The sequence below is a fragment of the Plasmodium relictum genome (assembly GCF_900005765.1).
Source record: "Plasmodium relictum strain SGS1 genome assembly, chromosome: 11".
Taxonomy (NCBI): Eukaryota; Apicomplexa; class Aconoidasida; order Haemosporida; family Plasmodiidae; genus Plasmodium; species Plasmodium relictum.
Genome location: NC_041689.1, coordinates 1,330,575 through 1,346,913, shown reverse-complemented (window position 1 = coordinate 1,346,913; position 16,339 = coordinate 1,330,575). Strand labels below are relative to the sequence as shown.

At 17.2% G+C, this 16,339-nt stretch overlaps 4 protein-coding genes across 4 annotated transcripts; 2 read left to right on the top strand and 2 right to left on the bottom strand.

Annotated features, from left to right (window-relative positions):
• Window positions 1-1,011: 1,011 nt before the first annotated feature.
• PRELSG_1134800 (apicoplast ribosomal protein L18 precursor, putative) lies at window positions 1,012-1,762 on the top strand (the record flags this gene model as incomplete). Its single annotated transcript, XM_028677631.1, has 2 exons — window positions 1,012-1,203; window positions 1,334-1,762. 2 exons carry the CDS (start codon window positions 1,012-1,014, stop codon window positions 1,760-1,762), a joined length of 621 nt encoding a protein of 206 aa, XP_028534001.1.
• Window positions 1,763-2,809: 1,047 nt separating this feature from the next.
• On the bottom strand, window positions 2,810-5,956 carry PRELSG_1134700 (AP-3 complex subunit beta, putative; the record flags this gene model as incomplete). The annotated part of the gene is made up of 1 exon (XM_028677630.1): window positions 2,810-5,956. The coding sequence occupies one exon, from the start codon at window positions 5,954-5,956 to the stop codon at window positions 2,810-2,812; it is 3,147 nt and encodes a 1,048-aa protein (XP_028534000.1).
• A 2,919-nt stretch (window positions 5,957-8,875) lies between these two features.
• On the top strand, window positions 8,876-10,771 carry PRELSG_1134600 (conserved Plasmodium protein, unknown function; the record flags this gene model as incomplete). Its single annotated transcript, XM_028677629.1, has 1 exon — window positions 8,876-10,771. One exon carries the CDS (start codon window positions 8,876-8,878, stop codon window positions 10,769-10,771), a length of 1,896 nt encoding a protein of 631 aa, XP_028533999.1.
• A 991-nt stretch (window positions 10,772-11,762) lies between these two features.
• On the bottom strand, window positions 11,763-13,607 carry PRELSG_1134500 (syntaxin binding protein, putative; the record flags this gene model as incomplete). Its single annotated transcript, XM_028677628.1, has 1 exon — window positions 11,763-13,607. The coding sequence occupies one exon, from the start codon at window positions 13,605-13,607 to the stop codon at window positions 11,763-11,765; it is 1,845 nt and encodes a 614-aa protein (XP_028533998.1).
• Between the last annotated feature and the right edge of the window lie 2,732 nt (window positions 13,608-16,339).

Below are 16,339 nucleotides of genomic sequence, written 5' to 3'. Positions count from 1 at the left end.
AAAATTAATTACCATTATTATGATCCTGTTAAAATATTTAATAATATTTTATGTATATACAAGGTTTTATGTAGAATAATTTAAGGAATTTTAATAAAAAAAAATTTTCCTTAATTTCTTATGCTTTCATATATTTAAATATATATATGTATTTTTTTATTAACAAAAATAGTGCCTATCTATTGATGGACTTTATGTTGTTCAAGGTGTTGTCTAATGAAAAACATAATTGTAGATATAAAAAATAAATTAATAATGAATACTTTTAAAACAAAAAAAATAAAAAATAACATAGTTAAATTCTTTTCTTATGCATCAAAAATATAAAACTTTCTACAAAATTTTCTATTCATTTATAATTATTTACTCATTATTTATTTATTTATTTTATGTACTTTTTTCTTCCCATAATCAAATCCATATTTATGATTTCCTCTTCGTTTTTGAATTATTAATTTTTTAATGAAATTATTTTATAATTCATATGTTTCAAACTAATTTTTTATTATTAAAAAAAATATTAATAAATAATTATCTGTGTAGTTTTTTGCTTTTAAATTTACATAATTAAATTTTTATATCTTATTTTCTATCAAATATAAATGTCTCTTTTTTAATAGAAGTTCGTTCTCTAATATTATTATCAAAAGAAAAATTTAACATTAAACGTTAATTATTATAACAATTAAAAAAAAAAAAAAAAATTCAAAACATATGAAGAATAACAAATATTATTTAAATTTTTTAATTGCATTTTGCAACTTTTAAATAATTATTTGTAGTACATATAAAAGAAAGTATTCATTTAACTATAAAATTTATATATATATATATATTTTTTTTTTATATATAATTGTGTATAAACGTTGGTACAAATTACTTTTATTCTTATTAATAATTTATCATTTTAAAACATAATTTTTATAAGCTTAAAAGTCTCAATAATTTTAATGATTTCCTAATTTTAAAACTTTCTTTTGTATTTTTTCAAAATTAAATGGAACATTTAATATGTACATTTCTTTTATATTATTTCCTCTATTTTTAGTTTATTTAGGTGTTTTGGAAAGTTTCATAATTAAAAGAAAGGTTTTTCATAATTATAATAACATTTTATTACTCGCCTCACCAAAAGCGAAAAAAAATACTATTGAAGAACCAAAAAGGAAAAACAAGAATCTTAAAAAAAAAAAAAAAAAAAATGTAAGAATATAGGCAAATTTAATTTACAGAAAACAAGATATAAGATAGATAAATAAATAAATAAGTAAATATATATATATATATATATATATATATATATATATATATATATATATTTTATTTTTCTTAGAAAATTTTGGAAGATTTATTGAAAGAAAAAGTAGAGAAAACTGAAGTGAATTTAAGTGATTCTAGAAATCAAGATATTGATAAAGAAATACTAGAAGGAAAAAGAATTCCAAGACTAAGAATAAAAAAAACAAATAATCATATTTATGCATCTGTTATAGATGACTATAAAAGGCATATTTTGTGCTTTTCTTGTTCACTTGATCCATCTTTATCCCAAATTTTAGGAACCTATAGAAAAAAAACAACAAATCGAATTATAAATAATGGAAAAACAATAAAAGCCGCATGGGAAATAGGGAAAATCGTTGCAAAAAAAGCTTTAAACAAAGGAATTTTTAAAGTTAAATTTGATAGAGCTAATTATAGGTATGCAGGAAGAGTTGAAGCATTAGCTGAGGGAGCAAGAGCTGTGGGATTGTTGTTATAAAAATATGTGCATACAAATAATGGAAATAAATAAAAAAAATATATAATTTGTTTTATAAAAAACTATATATTAAAAAAAGGATGAAATCTTGTTATCCTTAAATATTAATATATTTAAGTATTAAATAAATTTTATTTTATCAATTCTATATTTCAAAGATATTTTTTTTGTAATTTTTATGGTAAATTTTTTTTATATTTATGTTGAAATTTTTTTTCAAAGTTATTAAAATCAAAATTGAAATAGAGAAAAAAAAAATCATATAAAATAAATGGGATAAAATAAATGTAAATTAAATAAAAAATGACAAATCCTTATATATATATGCTTAATAATTTGACATTCTCGAAAAAAAAAAAAATAAAAAATAAGATTTAAAGGAAACATATTTTATATTAAATTATAATTTAATTTGTCTTTATTATCTTGCTTATATTATATTATATTATATGTGAATATAGTAATATTCCCATAGATTTATTTTTTTATTTTTTTCATTTCACTTTGCTTTAATATGTTTTGTTTTATTCTAATTTAATTTATCAAATTTATTTTATAGAATTTATTTATTATTATTACTAATATCATTATCATTATTATTATTACTATTATTATTATTATTTTGTTAGTATTATTGTTATTATTGATATCATTTTCGTTATTATTTTCTTTTAAGATTTATAGAATACTGAACTAAAAATATGTTGTAATGTTTAAATATAATTTAAAAATTATATTTGCAATTAAGGTAATATTAAAAAAAAAAGCACAAAGTCTATATATGATTATTTCTATGTAAATAGAATGTTATAGTAATTTAAAGAATTAAAAAAAAAATATATTATTAAAAAGTGACATTCTTCATATGCGCACACGTACATATATAAATAATAATATAAAAATATTTTTTGCTTATATATTCATAAATTTCTTATTAACTTAGTCATTTATTTGTTTTTATTTTAATATCAATTTTTATTAATACTCATAACAATTACATAATCAATATATATATATATATATATATTTTATTATTTATTCATAACTTTAATCATTGAAAAAAAAGTTTTCAATATCTTCAATTTCCTTTTCAATTGTTTTATCACTTTTTATATTTGAATTACAAGTACTTTCTTTACTTAAATTATTATTTCCATATTGTTCATGACAATTTTCATTTTCTTCGTCAGATTCTTCATCTTCTCCTTGAATTTTTGTTCCCTTATTTATTAGTAATGTTTTAGAAACTAATTTCTTATTTTCTTTCTGTTTCTCCTTATTTAGATTTTCTTCTTTATAAAAATCATCAATATTTAAAAATATTTGAGAATTAATTACATTGTTGAAATTATTATTTAATTTTATGTCTTTTGGTGAAATACTTGTAATATACTTTTTTTTTTCGTTATTATTAAGATGCTCAATTTTTGGTAGGTCATTTTTTGCAAATTCTGGTAAATCAACATAAGAAGAAATTTTTTTATTTAAAATATTTGATATTGTATTTAACTGATATGCAATTTGAAATTCATTTTTGTTGAAGTTGTCTAAATGTTCCTCATGGTCAGGTAACGAAAAAGGTCCATTTTTTATTAGCGTATTTTTCAAATTTAAATTTATAGAATTGAAAAGGACTGATTTACCAGAATAAACGAAAATGAATTTTAAATAACATAATGACAAGGAATACTTGTCTATTTTTTCATTAAAAAAATCTCTTTCAAAAATATTTGGTTTAAGCTTTTTTTTTGAATGTAATTCATTTATTATTAACATAATGTTTATGTAAAATTTACTTGTATCTTGAACATCAAAATTTTCATCTTTTATTCCTAACAAAAATGCTTCTTTGCATAAAATTTCAAAATTCTCAAAATCTTTCTTCATTTTTGATTTGGGTACATTATCATTAAACGTTTTATAATTTTGATTACTTTCATAATCAGCATATACTTCATTCTTCTCATCAAATAATATTTGTTCTTTATCACTTAAATGGGATGAGTTAACCGTATTTTTTATATTTCTATCTTTTGGACAGCTTGCTTGAATAAAATTATTTTTTTCTGTCTCATATTCTTTTTTTGATTTTTCTTCATCTAATATAATTGAATATGTATCAGAAGATAAAAAAATATTCATGTATTGATATGACCATATTTTAAAAATAAAATGAATGATTTGTATTTTTATAGTATCACTGGAATTTACAAATGATTTGACTAATAACCTAGCAATATCAAATAATAATAAATAATCTAAAAATTTTTGATAATTTGCTAAAGTCCATATTACTGATATTTTTACTTGATTTGATTGAATTTTTAATAAAATTTTACTTAGGAAAATGACAATTTTAACAATTTGACTATCATCGCTTTGTTGTAGCAATTGTCTTAAAGCTAATATTGATTCATCTGCATAAAGTTTAATATTTGAATTCAACATGATCATTATATATTTCATTACTTTTGATAGACAAATTGCGTTTGTTAATGCTATAGTAGTGATATGAGAAAAAAGTTTTTTAATTATGTTCTCACTATTATTGGGTAAATATAAGGCATAGATAAATTCATCTAATATTATCATTTCGTTATCCGAATCTTTTAAAGCAGATAAAACATCAATTTTTAAAGATTTCTTGATTGCGTTGTCTATACAATTAATATAAAAAAAAGATTTATAAAAAGAGAATTCTTTCTTTAAAGAGATTATTATAGGTTTAACGCTTTTCAAAAATATTTCATAAATTTCGTCGTTTTTTTCCATACTACTCTTTAATAAGGAATTTATAATTGCTTGAATAATATTGTCTTTATATGTGAACTTTGTTAAATGATAGAGAGAAGAAATGGCCATAATAATTACGCTATAACTACTTGATGTTAACAAAATTAACAATTTATCTATAAATATTTCAAGATCTAAATCATAATTTTTAAATTCTTCATACATATCATTATTACTTAAATATGATGTGTTATTGCTTCTTATTTCATTATCATATTCTTGATATTTTTTCTTTTTTCTTTCAATATCATTTTCAGTGCAAGCAGAATGTTCATCGAATAAGTTATTCTTTTTTAACTTAAGTTTATCGTTTGTTAATGGATCTTTGTAAAATGCTCTACAGTATCGAAGTAATAGGTCAATCAAATAAGTTTGATGAAATGGATGCATAAATAATAAATATTGACATAATTTATAATAATATGGATGTAAAAAAGATAAAGAATTAAATATATTTAAATTAATGTTAAAATTATAATGCTTTCTATTATAATATATGTCATCATTCATATTTTCTTTTTGAGAGTCCATTTGAATATTTTTTATTTGATTGATACATGAGTTATTACAATTATTATTTGATATTTGTTTATATAAAATATTATTAGATTCATTCAAATTTTCATTACCATTTTTTACTATTGTATAATTTTGCTTTTTTTGATGACTTACATCAATTTGATAATTTTCATCTTCTCTGCAATAGTATTCATTTGTCCCTTCATTATAAATATATTCGTTTTCTTCTGCGTTGTCATATATACAAATGCAATTAAATGATACAATAGCTGATGATACAACTGTTATTTCTCTATCATTTATTAAATCAATTAAAATTTTTCTTAAGAAAATAAATTGATCTTTATCAATATTATATATGGATGGTATAATCTCAGCACAAGTTTTTCTAACATATGGTGATTTATCTTTTGATAATTTTTTTAATGATTCCATTAAAATATTGATCATATCGATTGACTTAATACAAGACATAGCTTTTAAAGCAGATGATCTAATTTGATAATCATTATTATTTAAATCTTTTTTAAATGAATTAACTGATAACATAGTTAAATCAGTATTTCCTTCTGCGTATAGTATTAAATAATTGTAAATTAATTTTTTTAAAGTTAAATTATCGATAGATATATTTTTTAACACATCAAAAAACAGATTAGATACATTTATTTTTAAAATATGTGCAATTAATATATGTTTCATTGCTTCAATTTTCTTATAAACATTGTTATTTTCAAGGTTTTTAATAATTTCATTAACGTCAAATTTACTTTTATCAAAATAAACTCCATCGTTTAATTTTATGTGAGATATTATTTCTTTAACATTTGATGCGGCTTTTTCAATTAAAGGAACTTTTATATTAAATGATAATGAATCCATTTTAAAATAAAAGATTAAAAAAAAAAAATTTTTATGAAAATGTTTAAATAAAACCAATTTTCATGTTGTACAAAAAAAGAAAAGAAAAATAAAATAACAAGAAATAAACTTAATGTAAAAATAAAAAAAAATAAAAAAAATATGGCGAATTAATTGCTATATTGTTATTATTTATACAAAATATTATGTATAAAAATTCATATGTCATATTCGGTTGACTTAATATTATATATAATTCATCAAGAACTTGGTGAAACTAAAAAATTTTTACACAAATTATCATTTTTAAGATATATGCTATTCCAAAAAAAAAAAAAAAATATTGTGAGAACAAGTATTTTTGCACTTTTTCTAAGTTTTAACAATTTTATACAATGAAATTTTATTATTTTTTTTTTTATATATTAAGCAACATTTAAAATACACATTAGGGAAAAAAAATATAGTAATTTTTATAATAACTAAGAAAAATATATATTTTTATAATTTATATAAAAACATTTTTAATTTTTATCAAATTCATTCCTTGATTTCAAAGTAAATATTTTTTTTAAAGAAATTTAAGTATTATAGATTAATAATGATAATAAAAAATATTTATATTTCCTTTGATATTTATATTATAAAGAGGAAGGGTAGTAAATAAATTTAATAAAGTCATTAAATATTAAGGAAATATATTATATTTGTTATTTGATCTAAATAAAAATAAGGATAAACTTGAAAGTTTAATTAAAAATAAAAAATAAAGTTAATCATTAAAAAAACAGAAATTATATAATGAAAATTCTTTTTTTTTCGTAGATAAATAATAAACTAAAAATTTTCTCTTTTGTTTTTTAAAATATATATTATAAAAATAATTTATATACACATATATAACTTATTAATTATAAATCTTCCTAGACAAATTATATTCATGTTGAAGTATTTACAAGAAGTTAAAATATTCTTTTTTTTTTACTTAATTTCCTTTTTTTGAAAATTTTGTATATTTCTCTAATCTTAATAGTTCCTTGCATAAATGGCAAATTTTCAGAAAAATATAAATTTTTATAAAGAAAAAAAAAGAAAAAAAAGAAAAAAAGAAAAAGAAAAAGAAAAAGAAAAAAAAAAAAAAAAGAAAAAAGAAAAAAGAAGAAAAAAAGAAAAAGAAAAAAGGTAAACAGAGAAAAATGTTAGCACAAACATGGTCTTCGAATATAGATTGAGTTGTATTTTTAGTTTTTAATAAATTTGGTCTATGTTGTTTATCTATTAAATTTTTTTTTTTTAAGTTATAAATGAAATGATTGTATTTAATTTTTTTTTGGGAATTTGTTTTCTAAAAAAGATTTTAAATTAGAAATTTTTTTAATCTAAAACCACGACATTACTTTTACATATATATATATATATAAAAGTGTAGAGAGAGAGAAAAAAAAAGGAAATAAAAAAAAAAAATTATTCTATAATATAATAAAAGGATAATCTATCAACTTTAGATTTATCTATATTTATTTTTTTTCTTTTTTCTTTTTTTCTTTTTTTCTTTTTGAATTTCTTATTTTTTCTTTAAATAATTGTGCATGTGTGTTCATTTTATCTTCATATTTGTTTTGTGTGTGTTTAACAGAATCTTTCAAAATAATAATTTTGTTAAGATTATTTTTTATATAAATATATATTTAAACATAAATGTTATATATAATAACTGATTTGCTTATATATTATAGAAGTAGTTATTTTATATTTTATTATTTATTAGTTTTTTTTTTTTTTTTTTTATTTTTCTAAAAAATGGATGAAATGCTATTTATAAATTGTGAGAAACATACAAGAAAACTAAGAGAAACTAATGCCCATGAAACAAAAAAAAAAATAAGTAAAACAAAAATTTTTAGTATTTTTTTATATACAATTAATAATATTATACATATTTAATTATTAGTAAAATATAAAATAAAAATATAATGTTACACTTGAAGTAGTTTATTTTAAAGAAAACATATAAATATTTATACTTAAGGAAAAATAATATTTATTTATAAGATAAAAAAAAAAAATATGAAATAATGAAATAAATAAAATATTAAAATACTATCTTATATTAGAAAATATATAATGCACAATATGCATATGGTGATAAATTTTTTTTATGTATATATATATATATATATTTATATTTTTATATAATATTAAAATTTAAAGTACAGAAAATAAACTAATATTATAATAAGGAATAATAAAAAAAAAAAAATAGCAATTAATGAATTTAAGAAATGTCTTTATTTTATGTTTAAAATTTTGATAAAGACAATAAAGCAAAAATATGATTTTAACAAAATTCTAAATTCTAAAATATATTACATTTATCATATAGTATAGCATAATATGAAAAATTAATTAAAAAAAAAAAAAAAATTGTATTGATAAATAATATATATTAATTAAATTCTAAAAAAAAAATTAGTAATAAAAACTTTCTGTTTTCTATTATATCCGAAAAGTTTAGAAAATAAGAACATTTATTGTATTTTATTTTTTTAATAATATAAATATATATTAATTTTTGTAGATTATTTTAATTTTTAGATAAATGTACAACACATGAAATATTATATACTCATATGCTTATGAACATTTATAATTTTATTCATATATATATATATATATATATATATATTCAATTAGTAGAAATTCAATATAATATATATTAATTTTTTTTTTTTTTCTCATTTAAATTAATATTTTTTTAAAAATAAAAGTATAGAGAATATATTCATTTAAAATTAGTTTTTCTTATAGTTGTATTCTAAAATTTTTGTTGTTTTTTTTTTTTGTTTTTTAGATAAATATTACAATAATTTAAATTATTCAGATGACAATTTAAAGAAAGAAAAGGTAAGTATTTCAAGTATTGAAACAATTTGTTCATATATGTGTAATAAAAAGAAGTGTGATAGAAATAATCTAAATAAGGAAACAAATATGAATGATATGAATGATTTAAAGAATGAAAAATATATAAGTTATATAAATAATAAAAAGGAAGTAAATGATGTGAATAATGAAAAAAATGTGATTGAAAATAATAAAGAAAAAAATATGAATAATAAGAATAATTTTAGCAATGAAAAAGATACAAATGATATAAATAATTTAACAAGTACACAAACTACAAATGATTTGAATAATGAAAAAATTTTAGTTGATAAAAAAAATATAAATAATGAAAATAAAGAACACACACTAAAAAATGAAAAATATCTTGGTAATATTAATAATAAGGATTTGCCTATAAATACAGAATTGAATGGTAGTAATTTGAAAAGTAATTTAATTAAATACACTAATAAATTTGTTGAAGATATAGGATATAACTCAAATGATTACATAAAAAAAAAGAACGAATACATTGAAAATACGTTTAACACTGAAGACAATAAAAAAATAATAATTAAAAATATTAAGCAAATAAATAGCAAAAACAATGATAATTTTAACTATTTAAAGGATATATTAGATCAAAATTATAAGGAATGTATTCATTTCGATGGTTCTGAATATATATATATTTATGATATATGTATAAGAAATGAAAATATAGAAATTAATAGTATTATCAATAATAATAAAAAAGAGGATATTATGATATTGAATGTATATGATATTTATTTGAATTTTTTTAATAATATTTCTGCGAAAATAAACAAAATTAGGAGTTTATTTTCTAATATAAAAATAAAAAAAATTAAAAGTACAATTTCAGATAATACTTTAAATTTATCAAATGAAATCACAAATATATTAAATAATAAAAAGGTGAAGATTAATAATTTTTTAAAAAAGGAAAATGAAGCAAATTATTTGGACAGTAATAGGAGCAATAAAACGAATAAAAATATAGGTACCTTACATTCTTTGTTTAATGATAAGACAAAAATGAGTTTTTTGAATAAAACAAAATTTTTAAATAAACTAAATTTTATATTTTTTAGCGTATTCAAAAGTAATAAAGAATATAATGGCATAAAAGAAATAAAAAATAATTACAATTTTGAAGAGATAAATTTAAAAGAAGTAATAGATAATATGAAAAAAAATATCAATGGAAGAATATGCGATGTAGATACAAATGATATAAAAATAGTAAAAAAAGGATACTTTTTTCTTTTTATCAAAAATAATGAATGGAAAATTTTTTTTTGTGTTCTTTTTTATTTAAAAAATAATGCTGTATATAAAAATGATATTATTTTTAAACATTATTGCAAAATATATGATAGAGAATATTTTCTTAATTTACTGAAATCGTCTGATTTAAATTCTAATTATTTTATAGCTTTATTTGAAGATGTGAATTTTGATAAAAATAAAAAAAGTAATTTAGAAATATGTAAGCTTATTAAAAAAAATAACTATGAATTAATATTAGAAATTTCAAAAAATAGAAAATCGGACATTATGCATAGCTTTCAAAATATTTATTTTGATAATCATAGAAAAACAAATAATTATTTGAAAATTTTTGATATAAATTATAATCCATTTTATTTAATACCATTTGAATTTTTAATAAAAGATAATGATAATAATAAAAATGTAAATTCCTTAAGCCAAATTAATTTTAATTATAGTATTTTAAAAGAATGGAATAATTCTATATGTTTAATAAAAGAAAAAATAGAAAATAGCAATAATAATATTTATGCAAAGAATGAAAAAAATGAACAGTTTGATTATGTAAATAAAAAGCTTAATCAATGGATTATGCTATTTAAACAAGAAAGAAATATCAAAAATATAAAAAAGTTAGCTCATAAAAATGCATAATTAAAAAAAAAAAAATAAAATAAAATAATTTTTAATTTTATGAATTATCATATTTGTATATATTATTAAAAATATTTACATATTAAAGGAATGGAGTAAATGTACCAAAATAATATATTATATTTTTTATATATTTTTTATCCATAGAGTATATGTTTATATGTATATTTTTTTTATGATATCATTACTCTTATATAAACATGCCTTTTATTAATAAATAAAAAAAATATATATATATTTGTCTAACTTATAACACATTTCAAGTATAGTTTGTGTATTTTTTTTTTTATGCACTCCTATTTATAATACTAAAATTTTGTAGTTAAAATAATTTTTTCTTCTTTTTTTTGTGTTTTAATAGAGGTATTTCTTCCTTAGAATTTTAATTTGTTAAAAAAAAAAAAAGAGTACCAAAAGATTTTTAATTTATAATTAAGACAAAAAAGTTTGCTATATGCATTTAAAAACATGCTTTTTTTCATAAACTCTTTAATTTAGAGGAAATTTTAAAACATAAAAAAAAAAAAAGGAATTATATATATATATATATATAATAAATACTATAAAACTAACAAATTATTTTATAAATGTAAAAAAAGAAATACAAGAAATAAAAAAAAGTAAAAATTAATAACATTTTTTCATATATCTACTAATTGATAAATTATGAAATAAGCATATAAGGATAAAAACATATAAATACCTAAATATATTCAAAATAATAAGGTGATAATATGCTATTAAAAGGAAAAAAGTAATTACACTATATATATAAAAATAAAAATATATTAATTACAAAATTTGAATTTTTTGCATTTTATTTAATCATATTTTACTCTAACTTCTTGCTGGCTAAAGATATTAAAGAATATATGCATATATATATATGACAATAATATTAACAATAACTAAAAACATGAATTTAAAAAAAGAAAAATATATTTTAAATATTGTAACCAAAAATTATAATTAAAAATTTTACGTCCTAAATTTAAAAATTAGCTAAAATTTTAAATTGATTAAAAAGGACATTGCTAGTTAATAATGATGTTCCACCTAAATAAATGTCTAAATCTAGTTGTTCTGACAATTCATATATATGCCTGATTTCTGGATATGTTATACCACCGATTATAAAAATAACAATTTTTTTTTTTTCCTCATCTTTAGCTAACTTTTTTGTTTCTGTTTTAAATTCCCATATAGTTCCTCTTGATACATTTTGTTTTTGTTCAGAAGAACTTATTTGATTGATATTCTGACTTTTATTACTATCAACAAAAGGAAACTGACCTTTATGCAAAGTATTGGTATATATTTGTAAAATTATATCTTTTATATTTGGTTCATGCCTAGTCAATTCATATTTGGAGTTTTTAGCTACATTTTTATAATATTTAATTTTTTTTCTATTTTTATCTAACATATGATGAACTTTATTAGATGACAAATTATCATCAATATATAAATGATTTAAATGCAACTTTAATTTTAAAAATTCGTTTATCATTTTTTGCATAAATAAATTCAATTGTGCAGATTCAATCATTTTCATTTTATCATATTCACTTATATTTACATAATTAATAAAATACAGCAATAACAGTCTTGCTTTTTCTTCTTGATCGTAATCATTACTTGTAATGATAGAATTTACACTAGTTAGATTTTTACTATAACTAAGCTCTTTCCCATACTTATCAACATTACAACATACATCTTGTTCTATTAATCCAATATCTACTATATTCTTTTTTTGCAGGATCTTGAAGCAGTTATTACATAAATACACATGCAACCAATATCGTTCAATCATACTTTCGTATTGAGGTAGTGATCTTAATGCATCCAGTGCTTCAGCTGGGTTTAAAATATTTTTTTTTTGAATTTTTGCTACTGCATTTTGTTCAGAAAAAGAAGAAATTTCATTTTTTATAATTTCATTCACATCTTGTATGTGATGATGTCTATACTTTAACCATATTTCATCATCTTCTGATAAAATAGCTTTTTTTTCTTCTTTTTTCTGATCATTATTTGTAATTTCAAAAGAAAGTGAATGCGCTTCTTCATCTTCTTCATTTGATACTCGAATTTTTAATATATCATAACATAAACTTTGATAAGAATATTCATGTATAAATAAAATAGAACTGTCAATTGATCTATCTAAAATTAATATTAAGTCATCATTACTATTATTATTTTGTAGAGTATTAATATTATTTATATTATTATAGAATATCTCCGAAAATTTTCTACATAATTCAGAATTTTGATAACGTATGCGAGGAGTCATTTTTAAACAAGAACATACAGATAGTAATTTAGATGATAATTCAAATAAAATATCCGAATTTTTTAATGGATAATAATCATATAAATTTAAATTATTTTCAAAGTAAAAAATTCTACTTTCATAAGCTAAAAAATTTAAATTTATACAAGCACAACTTTTTATTCTTTTTAATATAAAATCATTATTAGCTATTAAATCTATAATTTTACTATTCTTTCCAATATTTGAGGTAAATAATATATGAATATTTTTGTATTTTGCTTCCTTTTCATTTTTAAAATCATTTAACATGAAATCTACCGTTTGAATATCTGAACTTATAAAATATATACAATCAAATTCTTGTAAACTACTTCTTTTCGTATCAATTAATTCTATTAAAGAAACTCCTTTTTCTAATAATTCTTCATTTTTACATATCATTGATAATATTTTATAGGCATTGTTATCTACAATCATAATAACATACTTACTTTTTTCTGCTATTTTAGTAATTACACTAAAAATTCTTTCTCTGCAATTTTCTTTTAATGACATTTTCTTCTAACATTTTACAAAAAAAAAAAATTTAACTTTTTGTTTCTTAGCAAAAAAGAAATATAAGCATATTTTTATAAAACATTTATTTCAAGAAGAAAAGTACATAATATTATGAAAATATTTTTACAAAAATTAACTTCATAAAATATATTTTTTCTTTATTTATAAAAAAAAATAAAATAAAAAAATTCAAAAAAAAAAATTATAAAAAAAAAAAAATTCAATGAATTATCAATATATTTTTACCAAGCAAATTAAAATTTTACATTTCATTTTTTTTTTTTACTTTTCATTTTTAAATTAAATAATTTTTCTTAATTGCAATGAAAAACTACTTGTGCTGGTTTAAATATAAAGACTTTTTTGACAGAAGTAATCGAAATATATAAAATTTAAAAAATTTATGTATTAAAAGGAATTTTAAAATTTTTATTTGATCTTTACTTGATTACTGACTTTTTTTTTTTTTAAAATAAATTCAGACATAAAATATATGTTATTTAAATACTTTTACATTTTATTTTAAAAATATATATAGAACAAAACAACATTTTTATTATTATACATAATTTCTTTTTAATTCAAAAATAGTAAAAAAAAATTTTATAAAAAAAAAAAAAATTAAGAAAAACAGTTTAAAAAAGAAAAAAAAATAGATAAAAATTTGTATTTATCGAAAACTAATGTGATAAAAGTTAAGAACCCAAGAAAAACATAAATTTTTATATCTCTACACGTATAATTTTTTTTTGAAGTATTCCATTTTCTTTCTTTTTTTAGTTAATGAATATACATTTTTTAATAAAATGAGTAATATATTTTCAAATCAAGATATTACATTTTGAATAGTTAAAATAAGAATGAACATTTACTCGAAATGATTTTTACTTCCTTTAATTAATATCATAAGACATATAATAATAAAGTTTATATCAATCTATTTGAATATTTAAGCGCATTATATATATAATTAAGCTGATTTGTTAAATTTTTTAGTAATATTTACACAAAAATATAAATAAATATGTATGAATTTTTTTTTATTTTGCGTCTGAAAATAGTTTTTTAAAAAAAAAGGAAAATTTATTTTAGGTTATGATAATTATTAATATTTATGGATAATATTGAACAAAAGTTGAAAATTAAATTATCTTATTCTGAAAGACAAAAAAAAAATAATTAATATATATATATATATTAATAATTCTATTAATTTATTACTAAAGTTATTATCATCAAAAAATTTTTTATGTAATTAAGGAAGTTCCTGTTCTTTTATTTGTATTTCCAGAAAATTATGAAAAAATTTTAACTTTATCAATGCACCATTTTATTATTATTAAGAAAAATAACAGAATAAATAACAAAAAAAAAATTATTAAAAGTGTATGATATTTTTTAATATTGGGAATTCTACTAGATAAAATTCGAATAATAAATATAATATGTATACATGTGTAAAGAAAAAAAATATATTTCATTTGCAATTAAAATTCAAAAGACAACTACCAAAACTATTTAAAAAAAAAAAAAATTTAAACTATGCAATTAAAAAAAAAAATTTTTTGTTAGGGTTAATAATTGGCTTGATAATAGAATTATTAATGAACTTTAGTTCATTATAAATTTTTTCTTACGTATAAAACAATATATGGCTTTCTAAATGTTTTATTAAAAATATTAAAATATAAAAAATTATAAATGTTTCTGAGAAAAATAATATTAAAAAATTGATAATCTATAATAATTTTAAAATATAAAGATATTTATTTTAATATTATAAAATAAAAATTATTTAAATATATATCTATAATAAATATATATATATGTGTGTGCAAATTTAATACCAACAAACATACATATATTTTATATATAAGAGCTTACTAATAGTTATTTTTATGACTATTTATATTATAAGCTATTATAAAAGAAGGAAAATTAAATATATTCATAATTCTGATTAAGTTTATCAGTATTTAAAAAAAAAATACATATTAAATGTAATTTATTAAAAATATATATACATATATATATATATATATGCACTAGAGTGTTTACATACAAGAAATAATTTTAAATGCATTTTTAGTTTTAAAAAAAAAAAGTTTAAAAAACAAGTATCAATTATTTATAAGCAATTATATATAGGAATTCTTAAAAATGAAAAAATATATATATAAATATAAGCAAGTAAATATATACTTATCTAAATATTCATATATAAACATATATATACTTTAATAAATATATATTACAGCATTTATAAGAGTATCATAGAAATATTTTAAAAAAAAGCAGAATAGTGCAAATAAAAAGAAAAAAAAAATAAATTTAATTATTATTCTTCATTTATTTTCATTTATTTTATTTTATTTTTTTTTTTTAGAATAAACCATAAAATAAAAGTGCGCAAAAATTTAAATATAAAAAATTTAAATAGCATTAGTTGCTTTTAAATATTATTTTCCTACTATATATATGAATTCCTTTTAAACATCTTTTTATATAATATATATTTAAAGAAATAAATGTTCTTATATTTTAAATCTTATCAATTTAATAAATGTTATGTCTTTTTTTTTTTTTCAACAGCTTTAATTTTTTTTTATAAGAGACAATTAATTTTCATATTAGTCTAGAAATAAAAAATAAAATTAAAAATCTTTAATCTAAATAAATTAAAAAAAATTGTAACATTTTATAATAAAAGACTATTATTAATGCATGTA